Raw genomic sequence first — 16,752 nt, 5'->3', positions numbered from 1 at the left:
TCATTCCAATAAATATAAATTTACTATCATAAATCATGTGGAACTATTTCTTTGGAGGCAATAACCAGCAGAAGAAAGAGCTCCCAAAGAGGGCCATTGTGGAATTAAGAGAACATATTCAAGTATTGAATAAAAAGCGTGCTCATTTGGAACAACAAATGGCTGATCAAGAAGCTATAGCAAGAAGTTCTCTAAAGACCAATAAAATAGTAGCTAAAAATGCATTAAAGAAGAAGAAAGCTTATGAAGTTAATTTAATGAAGATTGAAAATCAAGTAGAATCATTAGAAACTCAATTATCTTCAATCGAAGGAGCCAACTTAAACTTGGAAACTATGAAGGCTATGAAACAAGGAGCAGCAGCTATGAAACAAATACATGGAGAATATAATGTAGATAAAGTTGAAGATACAATGGATGATATTAGAGAACAAGTTGAATTAGCTGATGAAATTTCTGAAGCTATATCAAGACCAGTTGGTAGTGAATATGTTGATGAAGATGAATTAGATGCTGAATTAGCTGCATTACAAGAAGAAGAAGCTGAAAAGGAAGAACAAGTAAAAGCTCCAACTCAAAAGGTTACTCCATCAGCTGATAAATTACCTACATTTCCAACTGTTAATAAAGCTCAACCTCAAGCTGCTATCACTGAAGATGATGAAGATGAAGAAGCTTTAAAAGCATTACAAGCCGAAATGGGTTTGTAAAATTCATATGTTTATTAAAAATATGAAGTAACGTTACAAATACACCTTTTCAGTTCCTATATACCAAATAACCGGCACACGACCATGCTTTACTATTAATCATTATCATCATCACTATTTTATAATTATCTATCTATCTATCTATATTCTATTCTTGGGTTTGATTCTACTAGCTGTTTTTATATTGCTCATATTCTATTGCAGGTAAGTTATACCTGTTATTCTTTTATACTAATTATATTATTATCATTATTATTATTACTCTTTAAATATAAACATAACTGCTAACAATCATGTACTGCATCCAAGCCCCATACATACATCTCATTCTTTAAATATTTTTTTTTGATGTGCTAATTTTTTTTTTCACCTATTCTATAAGTCTTATATAGCCAAAGACGATTAGCAAAGTAGATGTTGTCAAGGAGTATTAGTAGGCTTAGAGTGGCAAATTCTGGTGGTAGCAGAAGAACTGTAGGAGCTGCTTCAGACTTCACAAGTGGAGCAGCTTTATCAAGTTCTTCTTATAACACAAGACTTTGCCATTTAAGATATGTAACATCATTAACATCATTACTGTCTAAAGGTGAAGGTGGTAGACAAGATTTTCCTATTTTAAATAATATTCTTGAAGACTTAAAACTGAAACGAGTTGAAACCCCTTCATCACCAAATTATTATCAAAAGACCTTTAGTGAAATTAAAGAAAATCATGATATTTCAGATATTTCAAGAAAGGAAACTCCATGGTCTTCAGGATATGATCCTGTAACTCGTTCTCCATTAGCTAAGGATGTATCTCATTTACAATCATTATTAGATGGATTATTATCAAGTGGAAGTTTTGAAAGAGCATTTAGAGTTATGAGTTCAATATATCCTTTATTAGGAAATCCAGAATCTTTTATTGAATCAGTTAATAGATATTTAGAACAATGGAGTGCTCAAGAATCTGTATCTATTTCTGAAGTTGAATCATTTCTTAGAGATATGCAAAGAAAATATACTATTCAATTAAATGATAGAACTCATGCTATTGTTTTATCAAAATATATGGCTGCAAATGGTCCATATCAAACTTATTTAAGTAAATTTTCAAATCAACAAAAGAGAAATATTTTCTCTCATGTTGAAATTTTAGGTATTGATGATTTATCTAAAATCTTTGAAGATCCAACTATTACTGAACAAAGTATACCATTAGATTTAAAAGATACATTTGCTGAAGTTCGAAATGTTATTACAAATCCTAATACTTCAATAAAAGCTGAAAGAGCACAATATTTTGAAAATGGAGAACAAGTTCCAATTATTGAAAAGGATGCTGATAGATTAATGCCTGTAGATTCATTTGGATTAAAAGTTATTAGACATACACTTTTAGGATTAAAAGAAGAAGGAGATTCTGAAGAAATTAATAAATTTTTAACAAGTATTGAATCAGATATTCAATTTCATGTATTACATAATACATCTGAAATTAAGAATGATTATTTTCAATTCTTTAAGACATTAAGTCCTCAACAACAAGAAAAATTTAATGAAGCATTAGATTTATTTAATGAGGGAAGACAAAGACAATTAGAAATAAGAGGAGCTGATGCAGCTAGAGAGAAATGGAAACATGAATATGAAGAAATGCAAAAGAGAGGTGGACTTAATGTATCAAAGGGATTAAATGCTCAATTATATCAATGGTATATGGATTTACTTCCTTTAATTCAAGAAGAAGTTAATAAATGTAAAGAATTATTAACTAATGAAGGTATTAAAGTAAAAATAAGTCAAGAAGAAAAGAAAATTAATCGAGAAAGAGAACATTATGCTCCATATTTAGTTTTAGTACCACCTGAGAAAATGTGTGTAATTACAATTCTTGAATTAGTTAAATTAAATTCTACTGGAGGAATTGTTGGAGGTATGAGAACTGCAAGAGCTTTATTATCAGTTGGTAGAGCAATAGAATTAGAATATAGATCTCAAAGTCTTGTACAATCTGATCGTAAAAAGTTTTCAAAAAAATTAAAAACTACTAAACAATGGAAAGCTATGCTTAGTAAAAGTTCACAAATTGATGATGATAATGAATGGAGTAAAAATGTTCTTGGAAAAGTTGGTGCTGCATTAATTCGTCCACTTATATCAGTAGCTAAAGTTCCTGTTATTGGTAAAAATCCAACTACTGGTGAAGAAGTTACTGGAGTTCAAGCAGCATTTCATCATACTTATCAATTTCTTAATGGTCAAAAAATAGGTATATTAAAAATTCATAAGAAGATTAATGATCAATTAGGAAGTAATAATTTTCAAAATTCTGTTCAACCTCAACTTTTACCTATGCTTGTTCCACCAGTTAAATGGGAAAGTCATAATAAAGGAGGATATTATTATTCAAGAACAAATATTGTTAGAATGAAAGATTCTAATGAAATAATGGCTTATATGAAAGCTGCAGCTAATAGAGGATTATTAACAGAAGTTTATGATGGATTAAATATACTTGGAGAAACACCATGGACAGTTAATAGAAATGTTTTTGATGTTATATCTCATTTTTGGAATACAGGAAATGAATTCCTTAGTATACCTCCTGTTATAGTTGATCCTGAATATCCTCCACCTCCACCATCAAATGCTGGACCAAAAGTTAAACTTGAATATGAAAGATTAGTAAAACTGATATTACATGATGCTGCAAGTTTAAAATCTCAAAGATGTGATGTTAATTATAGATTAGAAATTGCAAGAGGATTCTTAGGTGAAAGAATCTTTTTCCCTCATAATATTGATTTTAGAGGTAGAGCATATCCAATTTCACCACATTTTAATCATTTAGGTAGTGATGTAACTAGATCATTATTTTTATTTTGGAATGGTAAAGAACTTGGAGAAAGTGGATTAAAATGGTTAAAGATTCATTTAGCAAATGTTTATGGTGTTGATAAAGCACCATTAGAAGGTAGAGTTAAATTTGTTGAAGATAATCTTCAAAATGTATTTGAATCAGCTCAAGATCCTTATAAACCTAATGCTTGGTGGACAAAAGCAGAAAAACCATGGCAAGCTTTAAGTGTATGTTTTGAATTAAATGAAGCATATAAACTTTCTGATCCAACTAAATATATTTCTCATATACCAGTTCATCAAGATGGTACTTGTAATGGTTTACAACATTATGCTGCATTAGGTGGAGATATTGAAGGAGCAAAACAAGTTAATTTAGTTCCTGCTGATAGACCTCAAGATGTTTATACTTATGTTTCAAAATTAGTTCAAAAGAAACTTGATGAAGAAGCTGAAGCAGGTGATGAAACTGCTATGAAATTAAAGGATAAAATTACTCGTAAAGTTGTTAAACAAACTGTTATGACTAATGTTTATGGAGTTACATTTATTGGAGCTACTGCACAAATTCAAAAACAACTTGAACCATATTTTAATAAAGAAGATAGAGAAAGTCTTATTCATTTTGCTAGATATTTAACTACTCGAGTATTTTCATGTATTAGAGAACTTTTCTCAGGAGCACATTTAATTCAAGATTGGTTAGGTGAATCAGCTAAAAGAATTAGTAAATCAGTAAGAATTGAAGAAAGAGTTGGAGAAGTAAATGTATCACATTTATCATCAGTTATTTGGACTACAGCTATTGGATTACCTTGTGTTCAACCTTATAGATCATTAAAATCAGAAATTATTAAAACTAAACTTCAAGATATTTCTATTATAGATCCATCAACCATTACTCAAGTTGATGCTAGAAAGCAACAACAAGCTTTCCCACCAAATTTTGTTCATTCACTTGATGCAACTCATATGTTAATGACTGCTAAAGCATGTGGAGATTTAGGATTAGCATTTGCATCAGTTCATGATTCATTTTGGACTCATGCAGCCGATGTTGAAATTATGAATAGCCAAATTAGAGATCAATTTATTAAATTACATTCAAATAATTTAATTCAACAATTAAAAGAAGAATTTGAAACTCGTTATAAAGATTATTTACAAGTAATTCATGTACCAATTGATCATCCAGTAGTTCAAGAAGTTAAAGAAATTAGAAAATCAATTGTTAAAAAAATTAAGAGGGGTCTTACATTAGGAGATGAAATTCATTTAGAAAATCAACGAAGAAAATTACTTGCATCAAAGAATCCTCAAGTAGTTGAAGAAGGTAAAAATATGGAAACTACTATAAGTGTTACAGAAAAATATGATTTATATTCTATAGCAAGTGGATCTGTAGGTTACCCGCTTTTAATTCCCTTAAAATTTCCTGATATACCTCCAAGGGGTGAATTTAATGTTGAAACTGTTAAAGATTCACTATACTTTTTTTCATGATTATGACACACACACACACACACACAGACATTTGTTAACTTTGTATATATTTTTAAAATTGCATATTTATTTGCCTTTATGTATATAGTATAAAAAGTAAAATTTACAATTTATATTTACAATTTAAAAAGTAGGATTTATAATTTATATATATAATTTAAAACTTATATAATATAATTCTAAGCTATCTTACCTTGTTGTTCTAAATTTTCAAGTAATGGTAATAAAGGAGTTAACTCATTTTTAGCGATTAAATTAAATTCTTTAACAAAACTAATAAAATGAGCAAAGAATGAATTCCAATGAGCTTCTAGTGATAAATGAACAATTTTATCAAAATGTTGATAATATATATGAGCAAATATTCTAAACATTTGTCTTGAAATATTTTTACAATCTTTTAAAAAATTTGGTGGGAATGCTCCTCCACTTTTGGTTGGAAATACTGATTGATCATTTATTTTACTTGATATCCAAGTTATAACATATTCAATATAATGACTGGCTGGTAAATTTACTGTTTGTCCATTACCATCAACCCATAAATAATTTGTATGAGGTCCAGCATTCATAGTTGGATAAGCTTCTGGAGTTACATATTCTGATATAACTCCATAAAATTGATTTAAATTATTAAATAATTCAAATATATTTAATGCTAACCATTCACCTACATCCACATATTTTGGTAATTGAACTATAGTTTTAAATGATCCTTTTACTAAGGCAGTTTTAACAAATGGATCACATAAAAATAATGGAATTTCATCTTCATCTACTATTTCATCATTATCTTGTTGTTGATGATGATGATGATGATGTTGCTGATAATGTTGTCGTTGAGGCAGCAGTCTATTGGACAGTTGTGATGTGCGATGGTTTCTTCTTGTTGGAGACTGACTGAGTTGTTGTTGTTGCAGTTGTTGCAGTTGCAGTTGTTGTATTTGACTACTTCGTTGCTTAGACGGTGACCCTTTATTAGGCGAATGAGGATTTCGTAACAGACCTGACGAACTATTGGGGATTGAATATAATGGGGACAGAGGATCGATATCCTTTTTAGTTTTCTTTGAGCTTCTGCCTAAGCCTCGTATAGTGTTTAGGAATGACATACTTTACTATCAAAGTATCTGGGTATATATATTGGGTGGTATTCTTACTACTGTTAGTGAATCAGGACTCGAGATCGGGATCATAAACAAAAAAAAAAAATACATAATAAAGAGAGAGAGAGAGAGTAGAGTAAACATCCAAACATCCACGAAATTTGCTTCCCAAAACGGAAATTAGGTGGGCAAAACTAGTTTAGCCCCCATCTACAGTAATTTATAATTAATATGAATATATTATAGGGGTATAGATAGATAAAGGTAAAGGTAAAGGTAAATGTAAAGGTACTTATAATTATAATTATTCAAAATGACCTAATTGTTGACCCATTTTAACTTTTTGTCCAAGTTCTAAATCAAACTTGAAGTTATCTGGGGCTTCAAAAATAAGTACAACAGTTGAACCTAATTTGAATCCTCCCATTTCTTGACCTTTAGTTAATGGATAACCTCCAAGAAGACGACTAGCTTTAGTATAGGTGGCTTCATATACAGTATTCTTTTTTAATCTCTTCTTTTTCTTTTCTGCATCAGCAGCTCCAAATGAAATACTTGAAACTTCTGATGAATTATGTTTTAATAATGGAGTATTTTCATTAATAACAGAATTAGAACTCAGATAAACTTCATGTTCATAAATATCATTGGTTTTTAAATTCTTATCAAAATTAACTACAATACTACCAACATTAGTTGCACCAACAGGAATCATTGAAAAAAATCCATGTTTCCAATAACCTAAAAGTGCAACTCTTTCATTTAATACAAATAAACCTTGTAAAGTCTTTTGAAAAAATGGAGCAACTGAAAACAATTCTCCAATAAAATGACGTCTTAATGTTGTAACCCAATTAACTGGAGAATGAAAATGATGATAATCTCCTGGGGCAAGATATATAACAGTAAAAAATAATTGTTTATGATTACTTGTAGTTAAAGTTTCAATAGGACTTTGAGTTAAACTTTTAGCTACAGTTAATTCTTTTGAAAATGATGCTCTAGATCCACTAGCTGTACCATCTTCATCATCTTTATAATCTAAATTATTTAAATGAAAAGTTTCTTCAGTATTACCTCCAACTAAATCATCAACAGAATAAGAAATTCCATTTATTTTAGCAAATTCTTCATCTCTTTTCATAATTGTTAAATCATCATAATCATGTTCAAAATCTAATGAATGAGTTGGAGCTGCTAAACGAGGAGTTGAAATACCTAAAAGTGCATCAACAGAATATGTCATACCTTTAACTTGTTCAATTTCTCCATTTTCAATTAAACCAAATTTAAGTACTTTACCATCAGACGGACTAACTAAATCAGAATTTGCTAAAGGTCTAACACCATCTTTTAAATTTCTATAAAAAAATTCAGAAAGATTACTATAAGTTGTAAGATCTGGTTCTTCCATTTCAGTTAAATCAACTCCAAATATAGTTGAATAAAGACGATATGATGGACTTCTTAACCATAATGGTAAATTAATTGAATTTACTTGACCCCATAATCTTGAAATTGCTTTTAATGGTAAAGTTGAATAAGCATATAAATGCCAAGATTGAGGTTTAATTCGATATTGATTAACAAATTCATCATTTTGATCTTCCCACCTTTCATAACTAATTTTAGCTGCTACACCTCCTAAAACAATTGTTAAAGAAGTTACAGTCCACCATCTAATAAATCTTCTATGTTGTTGTCTCTTTTGTCTTGCTTCTACAGAAAAGAATCGATTATGAAACTTTTTAGTTTGATTCTTTAATTGTTGATTGGCATTAGATATCAGACGTCTTGAAATAGTTAATTTAGGTAATTTCATTAATTGTTTAGATGGGAATTTAGATCCACCAGTTGACCAAGTTGAATAATATAATACATTTCTCTTTGGTCTTGGAATCTTTGGGAATTGATAATAATAAGTCGATAAGTTCCGTCTTTGTTGTCTACGAAGTTTCTTTTGTTCTGCTTGTTGTAATGCTAATTCAGCTACTGTTGAAGCTCTTGATAATGGATGATTGATATTCATCTTTTGAGGTCCAAATACATACCCTTCTCGAGTGAATTGTTTTAATCCTAACGTCGGATAAGACGAAGGAAACACCGGTCTTATTACCATACTTAGTTGTTTATAATTTACTATGGTATATCAATTCACACGACTCAATGTTATGCTTTCTCCTATACGATACCTTAGTGGTGTTAACGAGAAATTTTGTACTAAGATATCGTGTGCGAGTTAATTTTGGCCAGGGAAATGGGAAATGGAAATGAGCCGCATACGTTTTCATATGCGTTTAATGGTTTGTTGTTGTTTACAATGATAATAAAGTTGTATACACAATATTGTCTATATACTAAAGTTATATACACAACATTGTACTATACTAAAGTTATATGTATTAGATTATTATATACAATACTGTAGGATATTATGTAGTGTCGTGTGGTGTATACTATATATGCACTATTCTATTCATACTATTATTAATTATTATATGCTATATATACACTATAGTCCTATATATAGATAACACATAGTATAGATAACACACATACTAAATATTCACAATGCTAATAATATTACTCGTATAAGTTATATACACACTATATTATTATATATACACTATATTATTATATATACACTATACTATATGCTCTATATATACACTATATTATATGCTATTACAATACGCACTATGTTTATATACACTATACTGTGGGTATGTTTTATATAGTGTATGTTATGTACGATATATACTATATGTAATATACTGTTACATACACTACTCTATACTCTACTATATAGCATATACTACCATAGCTCTATAGCTCTACTATAGCCTACTATAGCCTACTATAGCTCTATATATATCAACCATTGGATAACTTCCAGAGTTGTTGTTTAAGCTGTTGTACAAATTCTACCGATAAATAATGAAGATTATCATTAAGTAATGTATCAGTAAATGCAAATAGTAACTTTAAATTCCAAAGATCTTCAGTAGAAGTTGGCAGAGTTGACATTTTTTCAAGATCTAATTGATCATCTATAATCTTAAATAATGATAAATCATTATGAGTATAATTATAATTATCTTCAGATTCAATACTTTCATAAGTCAATTGTTTCTTTTCAAAATCTCCTAGTTTTTTAATAACTTGTAAATTAAGTAATTTTGTCATATCTTCATTAACTGAAATTTCTCCATTATTAATTTGAAGAGTTTTATTTTCATTCTTAATAAGTATACTTTCAGTTGATTTTAATATAGAATAATTCTTTTTCTTATATACTAATATTGTTAAAGATTTTTTAAAAGTTTCAAGATATGCAGAATTTAATTGGAAATCAATTTGAGTATTAAAATAATCAGCTGATCGAGTTTCAATAGTTTCAATATCATTAAGATTTGGTAATAAACATGGTGATAAAGTTTCTTTAATTTGTCCATCCTTTAATGATATAATAACGGGAATTTTACAAGGATTTTGAGAATTAACATCTCTAACAATTAAACATCGAGGTTCAACTGATAAAGACCAAAAATGTCGAAATGCTTGTAAATGAACTTCAATTTCACTATTTTCATTAGGATAAATTGGATAAAGTGATATAATTAAACAAGCAATGGCAAAATTAGAATTACTAAAGGCAAATTGTCCACCTCCTAAGAATAAAAATCCTAATGCTGTATTTATAGACATATAATATCCATAACCAATTTCTTTAGTTGTATCATTATATAATACTCTTAATCTTCTAAATACTTCTAAATCTCCACTACCTGCCATAACTATTGATAATGATAAAGCAATAAGATTTTGCATATTACATGCTCCATGATAAGCAATTTTTTGATCATAATTGATTGCTTCTTTTGAAGTAATTTTCATTAATTCATCTAAATAATGTAATAAAGTATCACGAGCAATTAAATCATGAGTTGAAGCATATTTAACTCCAATAGATAAACAAGTACCACCTAAAATATTAAAATAAGCTAATTGATCACTATCTAAATCATCTTTTATTTGATTAATTAATGGAGGAAATTGAGATTCTACCCATTCAATTGTATTAGAAATAGAATTCCAAATAATTAAATTTCTTGATATACACCTTAAAAATAATAAATCAGGACGAATATAATCAAGTAATTGTTCACTCATTGGAACTTTTAATTTTTCAGCCATGGCATGATTTTCAGTTTTCATATAAATAAATCCAAGTGCTAATACAGCTCCACAACAAGATTTATCAAGTTCTTGAATTGGTTGATAATCTTTCATTGATACGGCTAATGATAATAATTTATCAACTACATGAGTATCATTTAATCCTCTTAAATCATCTCCTTTACCTAAATTTACAAATCCTAATGAAATTCCTGCGGCTAATCTATAACCTTCATGAACTTGTTCAATATCATTTTGATATACTGCACTTGTAATTTGAGATAATAAAATTTCACTCATACGACGATGTTGAGTTTCTAAATATAATAATCCAATTCCAATTAATCCTGCAGTTTGAACCATTATTGGAACATTTAAATCATTAGCTCCTTGAGGTAAAAGTGCTACGGCATGAACCGATAATACTTTAGTTAATTTATTATCCATAGTACCTCTTGAACTTGCAGCCATTCCAATTAATAATCCTACACTAGTTAAAGGATGCTTAGGACCAAGATAATTATAAATATGCCATTCTTCTAATTTCTTTAAATGACCATTTAATCCAAGTCCTAATAAGAATCCAGCATGTTGAGCATTTAATTCAGGAGGTTTATTAAATATAATCCAACTTCCAGAAATCCCCTTAGCTTCTTTACTTATACTTAAACCTGATGAAACTCCATTATGAAAATGTCCCCATTCACATATTTTTGGAGGTAATGAAGAATCATTTAATACAATATTTGTCATTTGTGGAGCTATTAATGAATTAAAATTAAATTTAGGTATAGGAAACTTTTCAGTTAATAAAGGTTTCCTACTTGAATAAAATAATATAGCTCTACCTAAAGGAATTGTTAAAGTTCTTAATGCAATAAGAGCGGCTAAATTTCTTTGCTTTTCATATAATTCATATTCGGGTATACCATCAACATTAATTAATAATGAAGCCGTTTGAATTCTTGTTTGATGTAATAAAGTTGTAATTTCAAAGAATCTTCTATCATAATCAAATATTAATTTTGTTATAGCTATTCTATCAGCTTCTGATTGACCATCCCAAGCTGATAAACCTTCAATTGGATTAAGTAAACCAGAAAGTAATTGATTTAAATCTTTTATTTCATTATCAATAATTGCTGAAGTAATTGTTAAACCTTGTTTATATAAACTTAAATCTTTTCTACCAATTAATTCTAATTCAGAATTCCCCCATTCAAATGAAGGATTTTCTTGAGCTAACAGAATTGCTTCTTTTAAAGGTATAGAAATTCCAGGAGGATAAGTTTCTAAATCTCCCTTTGTAAGTTTATATTCTGACATCATATCAACTACTACATTTGAACCAAAATTAGGTGAAACAATAATTTCAAATAATTTTAAAATATAATAAGTTCGAGGAGTTATTAATGCATCAATTGAATCACCTTCTTCAACAAGTTGAGAAAATGTTATATATCTAATTATATTATTATTACTCATACCAAATAAACTGGTTAAAGATAAAAATAAATTAGGAGGAGTTTCAATAATTAATGTCAGTAAAAATTTAATATTATTATCAATAATTTTATGATCAATCATATAATATTTTGTCCAAATATCTGGCCAACCCATCCAAGTACATAATTGAGTTAATAATATATCAAATTTTTTTAATTTTAATTTACTTGTACGATCTAATCGAAGTTCTTCTCTTAATAAATGTAATGATATAGTAATATAAGGAATTAAATCTAATAATTGATAATTAAGTTGAGATATTTGTTGTAAGAATTTAGCTTGAGGTAATAATTTAGTAATTTCATTAGTTACTGAAATAATTTCATCATTAAATGGATAAATAAATGATAATAAAGTAATTATAAATGCTTTCCATTCATCTTTATTTTCTTCTAACATAACCGCTGATCTCCAAAGCATCCAAATACTTTCATTAATTTTTGATCCTGATAAATATTTAAAACATTTTAAACAATTAAATACACATTCATCAGTTGGTTCTAAAATTATTCGAAGTGTTGAAAATTTACCTAATTTATCACATACAATAACTCTATCTTCACATGAAGTACAAAGAGTTTCAATTGATGTTGATAAATTAAGTTTTGGAGATGTTATATCTAAGAATGGATTAATTAATGTTAAATTTTTACAAGTTTTTAATACTATAAGATATCCATTATGATTAGGATTTCTTAATGGGATACAATCATTACATTGAATAGAATATGATGATTGATAATGACTAGTAATATTTTGTTTATAAATAAATACTTTTGCATCTTTTTTAATTCGATTAACTATTACAATAGCTTCTTGATCTTCAAATATTATTCCAAATACTCTTAATTGAGATTGATGAGTTACTTCAACAGGTATTACATCTATTTTAGTAAGAATCATATCTTTTCTTAATTCAGCCATTCTAAATTTATTAGGATCATGATCTCCACTCATTCTTGCCATTGATGAAGCATCTGATAATAAAGTACTGGTTCTTTTCTTTTCCATATTAAATGATATAGATATAGCATGTTGATTAGTAGAGGTAGATAATCCACCTGCACCACCAGGTCCATCAAATTGAATATCATCATCAAGAATTCGATTGGGGTTAGGGGTGGTAAGTATTGAATGCTTCCTTTTTGTATATTTAGTATTATGTTGTGATGTTTCAATCTTTTTAGATGCTCGAGATGGAGCTTTTATATTATAAATATTTACTTTTGAATCTTGAGGATTGAATGTAGCACATAAAGATGAAGTTTTATTTAAACCAGATATGGGGAAAGTCATTAGTTGTTCATTATTGGCAATAACTGATGTTGTAGAAGTAGTTATAATTCTAAAATCTCCAATTGGATCTACCAAAGTTAAAAATTTTGATGAATTGATTTGAGGAAATGATAAATTAGTAGTTATATATGGATTTTGAATTTGAACTTTTTCTAATATTAATCCTGATTCAAATGGTAAAGCATTCTTTAATTGAAATGGATAACTTACGACATATTCTGTACCATCATCACAATAAATTCTGGCGGATTTTTCAAAACATACAACTAATGATTCATTAATATTCTTTAAAGTAGTATAAGTAGCGGCCACGACATTTTCATTATAAGTTAATCGTTTTGAAATAGTTGATCCCACTACGGTTATTACTTCTCGAATCGAAATAAAAAGTTGTCTATTTCGAGTAAAACTTTGTACTGTATATCCATCTTTTGAATTGATGGGGAAATTAATCTCATTGTGGAGGTCTATGAATGGGAACCGTAGTGTTCGGTTGGTGGTGGATGTCATGGATGATTAGTTAATTGGAGATAATTGAATTGATTGTTACCTACTCATAGTTAACAGTAAAGGTAAACAGTCGCGCAAAATTATACAAATTTATAATTTATACAAAATTGGATTTTTATTAAACAAGTAAATTTAAATAGTTATCCTATATACAAAGACTAATTTATATAAGTGAATATCTTTTATATATATAAGTAAGATAATTCATAATAATATAGTATAATAGTAGTCAACATCTAATCGAGAATTCTAGTGATTAAACCAGTACCAACGGTCTTACCACCTTCTCTAATATTGAAATTTTGACCAACTTCAATTGGAGTAGCTTTAATTAATTCACCAACCATTTCAACATTATCACCTGGGAAAATCATTTTAGAGTGATCTTCACCTTCTGGGAATTTGAATGAACAAGTAACATCAGTAGTTCTAAAGAAAGCTTGTGGTTTATAATTTTCACCAAATGAAGAGTGACGACCACCTTCTTCAGTAGTTAAAATATATAAAGAAGCTAAGAATTTCTTATAAGAACTAACAGTTCCTGGTTTAGCTAAAACCATACCTCTGCTAACTTCATCTCTTTTAACACCTCTTAATAAAATACCACAATTATCACCAGCCATAGCAGAATCTAATTCCTTTTTAAACATTTCAATACCAGTAACAGTTGCCTTATATGGTTTATCAAATCCACCAACAATTTCAATTTCTTCACCCTTCTTTAATTGACCTCTTTCAACTCTACCAGTAACAACAGTACCTCTACCAGAAATAGAAAAGACATCTTCAACTGGTAATAAGAAAGGTTTTTCTAAATCACGAACTGGAGTTGGAATATGTTCATCAACAGCATCTAATAATTTTAAAATAGCTTCAGAACCAATTTCTGGTTGTTTACCTTCTAAAGCACATAAAGCAGAACCCATAATAACTGGAGTATTATCACCATCAAAACCATATTTAGATAATAATTCTCTCATTTCCATTTCAACTAATTCTAACATTTCTGGATCATCAATAGTATCAACTTTATTAACAAAGACAACTAATTCTTGAACACCAACTTGTCTAGCTAATAAAATATGTTCTCTAGTTTGAGGCATTTGACCATCAGTAGCAGCAACAACAATAATAGCACCATCCATTTGAGCAGCACCAGTAATCATATTTTTAATATAATCAGCATGACCAGGACAATCAACGTGTGCATAATGTCTATTTTCAGTTTCATATTCAACATGAGCAGTTGAAATAGTAATACCTCTAGCTCTTTCTTCTGGAGCTCTATCAATAGAACTATAATCTAAGAAATTAGCTCCACCTCTTTCTGATAAAACTTTAGTAATAGCAGCAGTTAAAGTAGTTTTACCATGATCAACATGACCAATAGTACCAATATTAACATGAGGTTTTGAACGATTAAATGCAGCATAAGATCTAGTTAATGCTGGACGAACACTCAATTTGTTAACTCCGAGGAAACGTAAGTTTCCAACCACATTCTTAAACATTTTTAACTATTGGTTTATACAGTTCACTACTCAACAGTCGTACCATAAGCTGGAGATTTTTTCATAATTTTTCAATGGGTTTTTTCCGTCGAAGTGATTCGTGGACGGGCTCAAAATCTGGTCCTATTTTAGTGAGCTGGTGGGAAGACGGGCTTATGTAAGCACATCTCCATTTTACATGTTACATTATACATGTTATTATTATTATTACTATTACTATTTTATTATTACTATTTCTATTTTATTACTACTAATTATTACTACTACTAAGTAAAGGATCTCTACTATCAGCTCGTAAATCACCATCCAAACTAGTACTATGTTGTTCTTCATGAAGATTCTCTTCTACGATTCTTTCAATGGCTCTTCTTTCTAATTCTTCGGCATTTTGTTCATTCTTTTTAAAATATTCATAGTAAATACAAAGAGTTAATAAACTTCCTTGCATTAATGCCGCTACTAAATATGACATCCATGAACTCCAATGAGATCCCTTAGTAAAAAATAATGTAGCAGTAAATACAAATCCACCGGGGGTTTGAATACACATCATACCAATAGATAATGTACCAGGATGTTTTAATTTATAAGTAGTATGAATTTGAGGTACATATTTAATGACCGTTAAAAGTGTTGATAATAATCCATTAATACTAGCTATGGAATATAAAATACCTTCATTAGTAGTTAATCCCACTACTATTTGTGCCAATGATATTATTCCATGTAATGCCACTAATTTAGCAACTATAATTATTCTATCATATTCTTGTTTATCTTGTTTTATTGAATGTTTAGTTAAAAGTAATACTAATACTAAAATTAAAATAGCACAAGTACATTGAATACCAATTTGAATTAAATTAAGTTGAGAATTAATACAATTGAATAAAGTAAGAGCTCCACTATAACAACAATATCTTGCTCTTGAACTAACTAAAATTATATTAGTTAATGTAAATATAGCTGATGATGATCCTAATAATAAAAAATTAGTAGATAATCCTTCTGAAGTTCGTTTATGATGTATTCTAATATATTGAGGTATATAACTAACAATTATACCAAATGTAATGAATATCAGAAAGATTAAGTTAACAGTCGATGCTCCATCAAACACTGAGCATGTATCGTCTCTCTTTCCCCAACTGTTTAAACTATGTAGCATTCTATACTATTTTCCTTTTTTGGATTTTGTTTTTGTTCTATTCAACAATAAACAACTCTCTTAAATGGATTTCTATTTGATTAGATCAATTTGTGTTTATTTAACCATCTGATGATAAGGATGGCACGGTTGATGATAAGCTCCTTTACCCCAATCTTTTTGTTGAGGCCTGTATGCAGGAAATATCCATTATGGCAAGTGACCCACATTCAACTGCAAAATATCTAATATCAATTCCATTATATTTTACATTATATAGAAGAAGAAGAAATATTGCATATAAGTAGTGTTAGCTACTTAAATTATGTTATTACAAATAACAAAAGTATACTCTCATTATTTTAAGTCTTTATTGAAGTATTTACTATAAGCTGGAGGGAGGGAAGGCTTAACATTCACCAAGAATTGTGTTCACTACC

General features: G+C 28.7%; 6 protein-coding genes across 6 annotated transcripts; 1 reads left to right on the top strand and 5 right to left on the bottom strand. All coding sequences in view use genetic code 12, as the record gives it.

Moving 5' to 3' along the window:
* Positions 1-257: 257 nt before the first annotated feature.
* On the top strand, positions 258-5,057 carry RPO41 (DNA-directed RNA polymerase; the record flags this gene model as incomplete). The annotated part of the gene is made up of 2 exons (XM_064883017.1): positions 258-702; positions 1,297-5,057. 2 exons carry the CDS (start codon positions 258-260, stop codon positions 5,055-5,057), a joined length of 4,206 nt encoding a protein of 1,401 aa, XP_064738949.1.
* A 90-nt stretch (positions 5,058-5,147) lies between these two features.
* On the bottom strand, positions 5,148-6,239 carry MOB2 (Mob2p). The gene has a single exon (XM_064884347.1). The coding sequence runs from the start codon at positions 6,167-6,169 to the stop codon at positions 5,237-5,239; it is 933 nt and encodes a 310-aa protein (XP_064738948.1). The 5' UTR covers positions 6,170-6,239; the 3' UTR covers positions 5,148-5,236.
* A 148-nt stretch (positions 6,240-6,387) lies between these two features.
* On the bottom strand, positions 6,388-8,441 carry PSD1 (phosphatidylserine decarboxylase 1). The gene has a single exon (XM_064881843.1). The coding sequence runs from the start codon at positions 8,280-8,282 to the stop codon at positions 6,468-6,470; it is 1,815 nt and encodes a 604-aa protein (XP_064738947.1). The 5' UTR covers positions 8,283-8,441; the 3' UTR covers positions 6,388-6,467.
* A 319-nt stretch (positions 8,442-8,760) lies between these two features.
* On the bottom strand, positions 8,761-12,403 carry APC1 (anaphase promoting complex subunit 1). Its single transcript, XM_064881842.1, has one exon. The coding sequence runs from the start codon at positions 12,266-12,268 to the stop codon at positions 9,038-9,040; it is 3,231 nt and encodes a 1,076-aa protein (XP_064738946.1). The 5' UTR covers positions 12,269-12,403; the 3' UTR covers positions 8,761-9,037.
* A 1,347-nt stretch (positions 12,404-13,750) lies between these two features.
* TUF1 (translation elongation factor Tu) lies at positions 13,751-15,263 on the bottom strand. Its single transcript, XM_064881841.1, has one exon. The coding sequence runs from the start codon at positions 15,163-15,165 to the stop codon at positions 13,891-13,893; it is 1,275 nt and encodes a 424-aa protein (XP_064738945.1). The 5' UTR covers positions 15,166-15,263; the 3' UTR covers positions 13,751-13,890.
* Positions 15,264-15,332: 69 nt separating this feature from the next.
* On the bottom strand, positions 15,333-16,434 carry RJT21DRAFT_120752 (uncharacterized protein). Its single transcript, XM_064881840.1, has one exon. The coding sequence runs from the start codon at positions 16,331-16,333 to the stop codon at positions 15,416-15,418; it is 918 nt and encodes a 305-aa protein (XP_064738944.1). The 5' UTR covers positions 16,334-16,434; the 3' UTR covers positions 15,333-15,415.
* Between the last annotated feature and the right edge of the window lie 318 nt (positions 16,435-16,752).

Source organism: Scheffersomyces amazonensis (assembly GCF_036850825.1).
Source record: "Scheffersomyces amazonensis strain UFMG-HMD-26.3 chromosome Unknown RJT21scaffold_3, whole genome shotgun sequence".
Taxonomy (NCBI): Eukaryota; Fungi; Ascomycota; class Pichiomycetes; order Serinales; family Debaryomycetaceae; genus Scheffersomyces; species Scheffersomyces amazonensis.
Note: the sequence above shows the minus strand (reverse complement) of the source record. Positions and strands in the feature narration are given on the sequence as shown.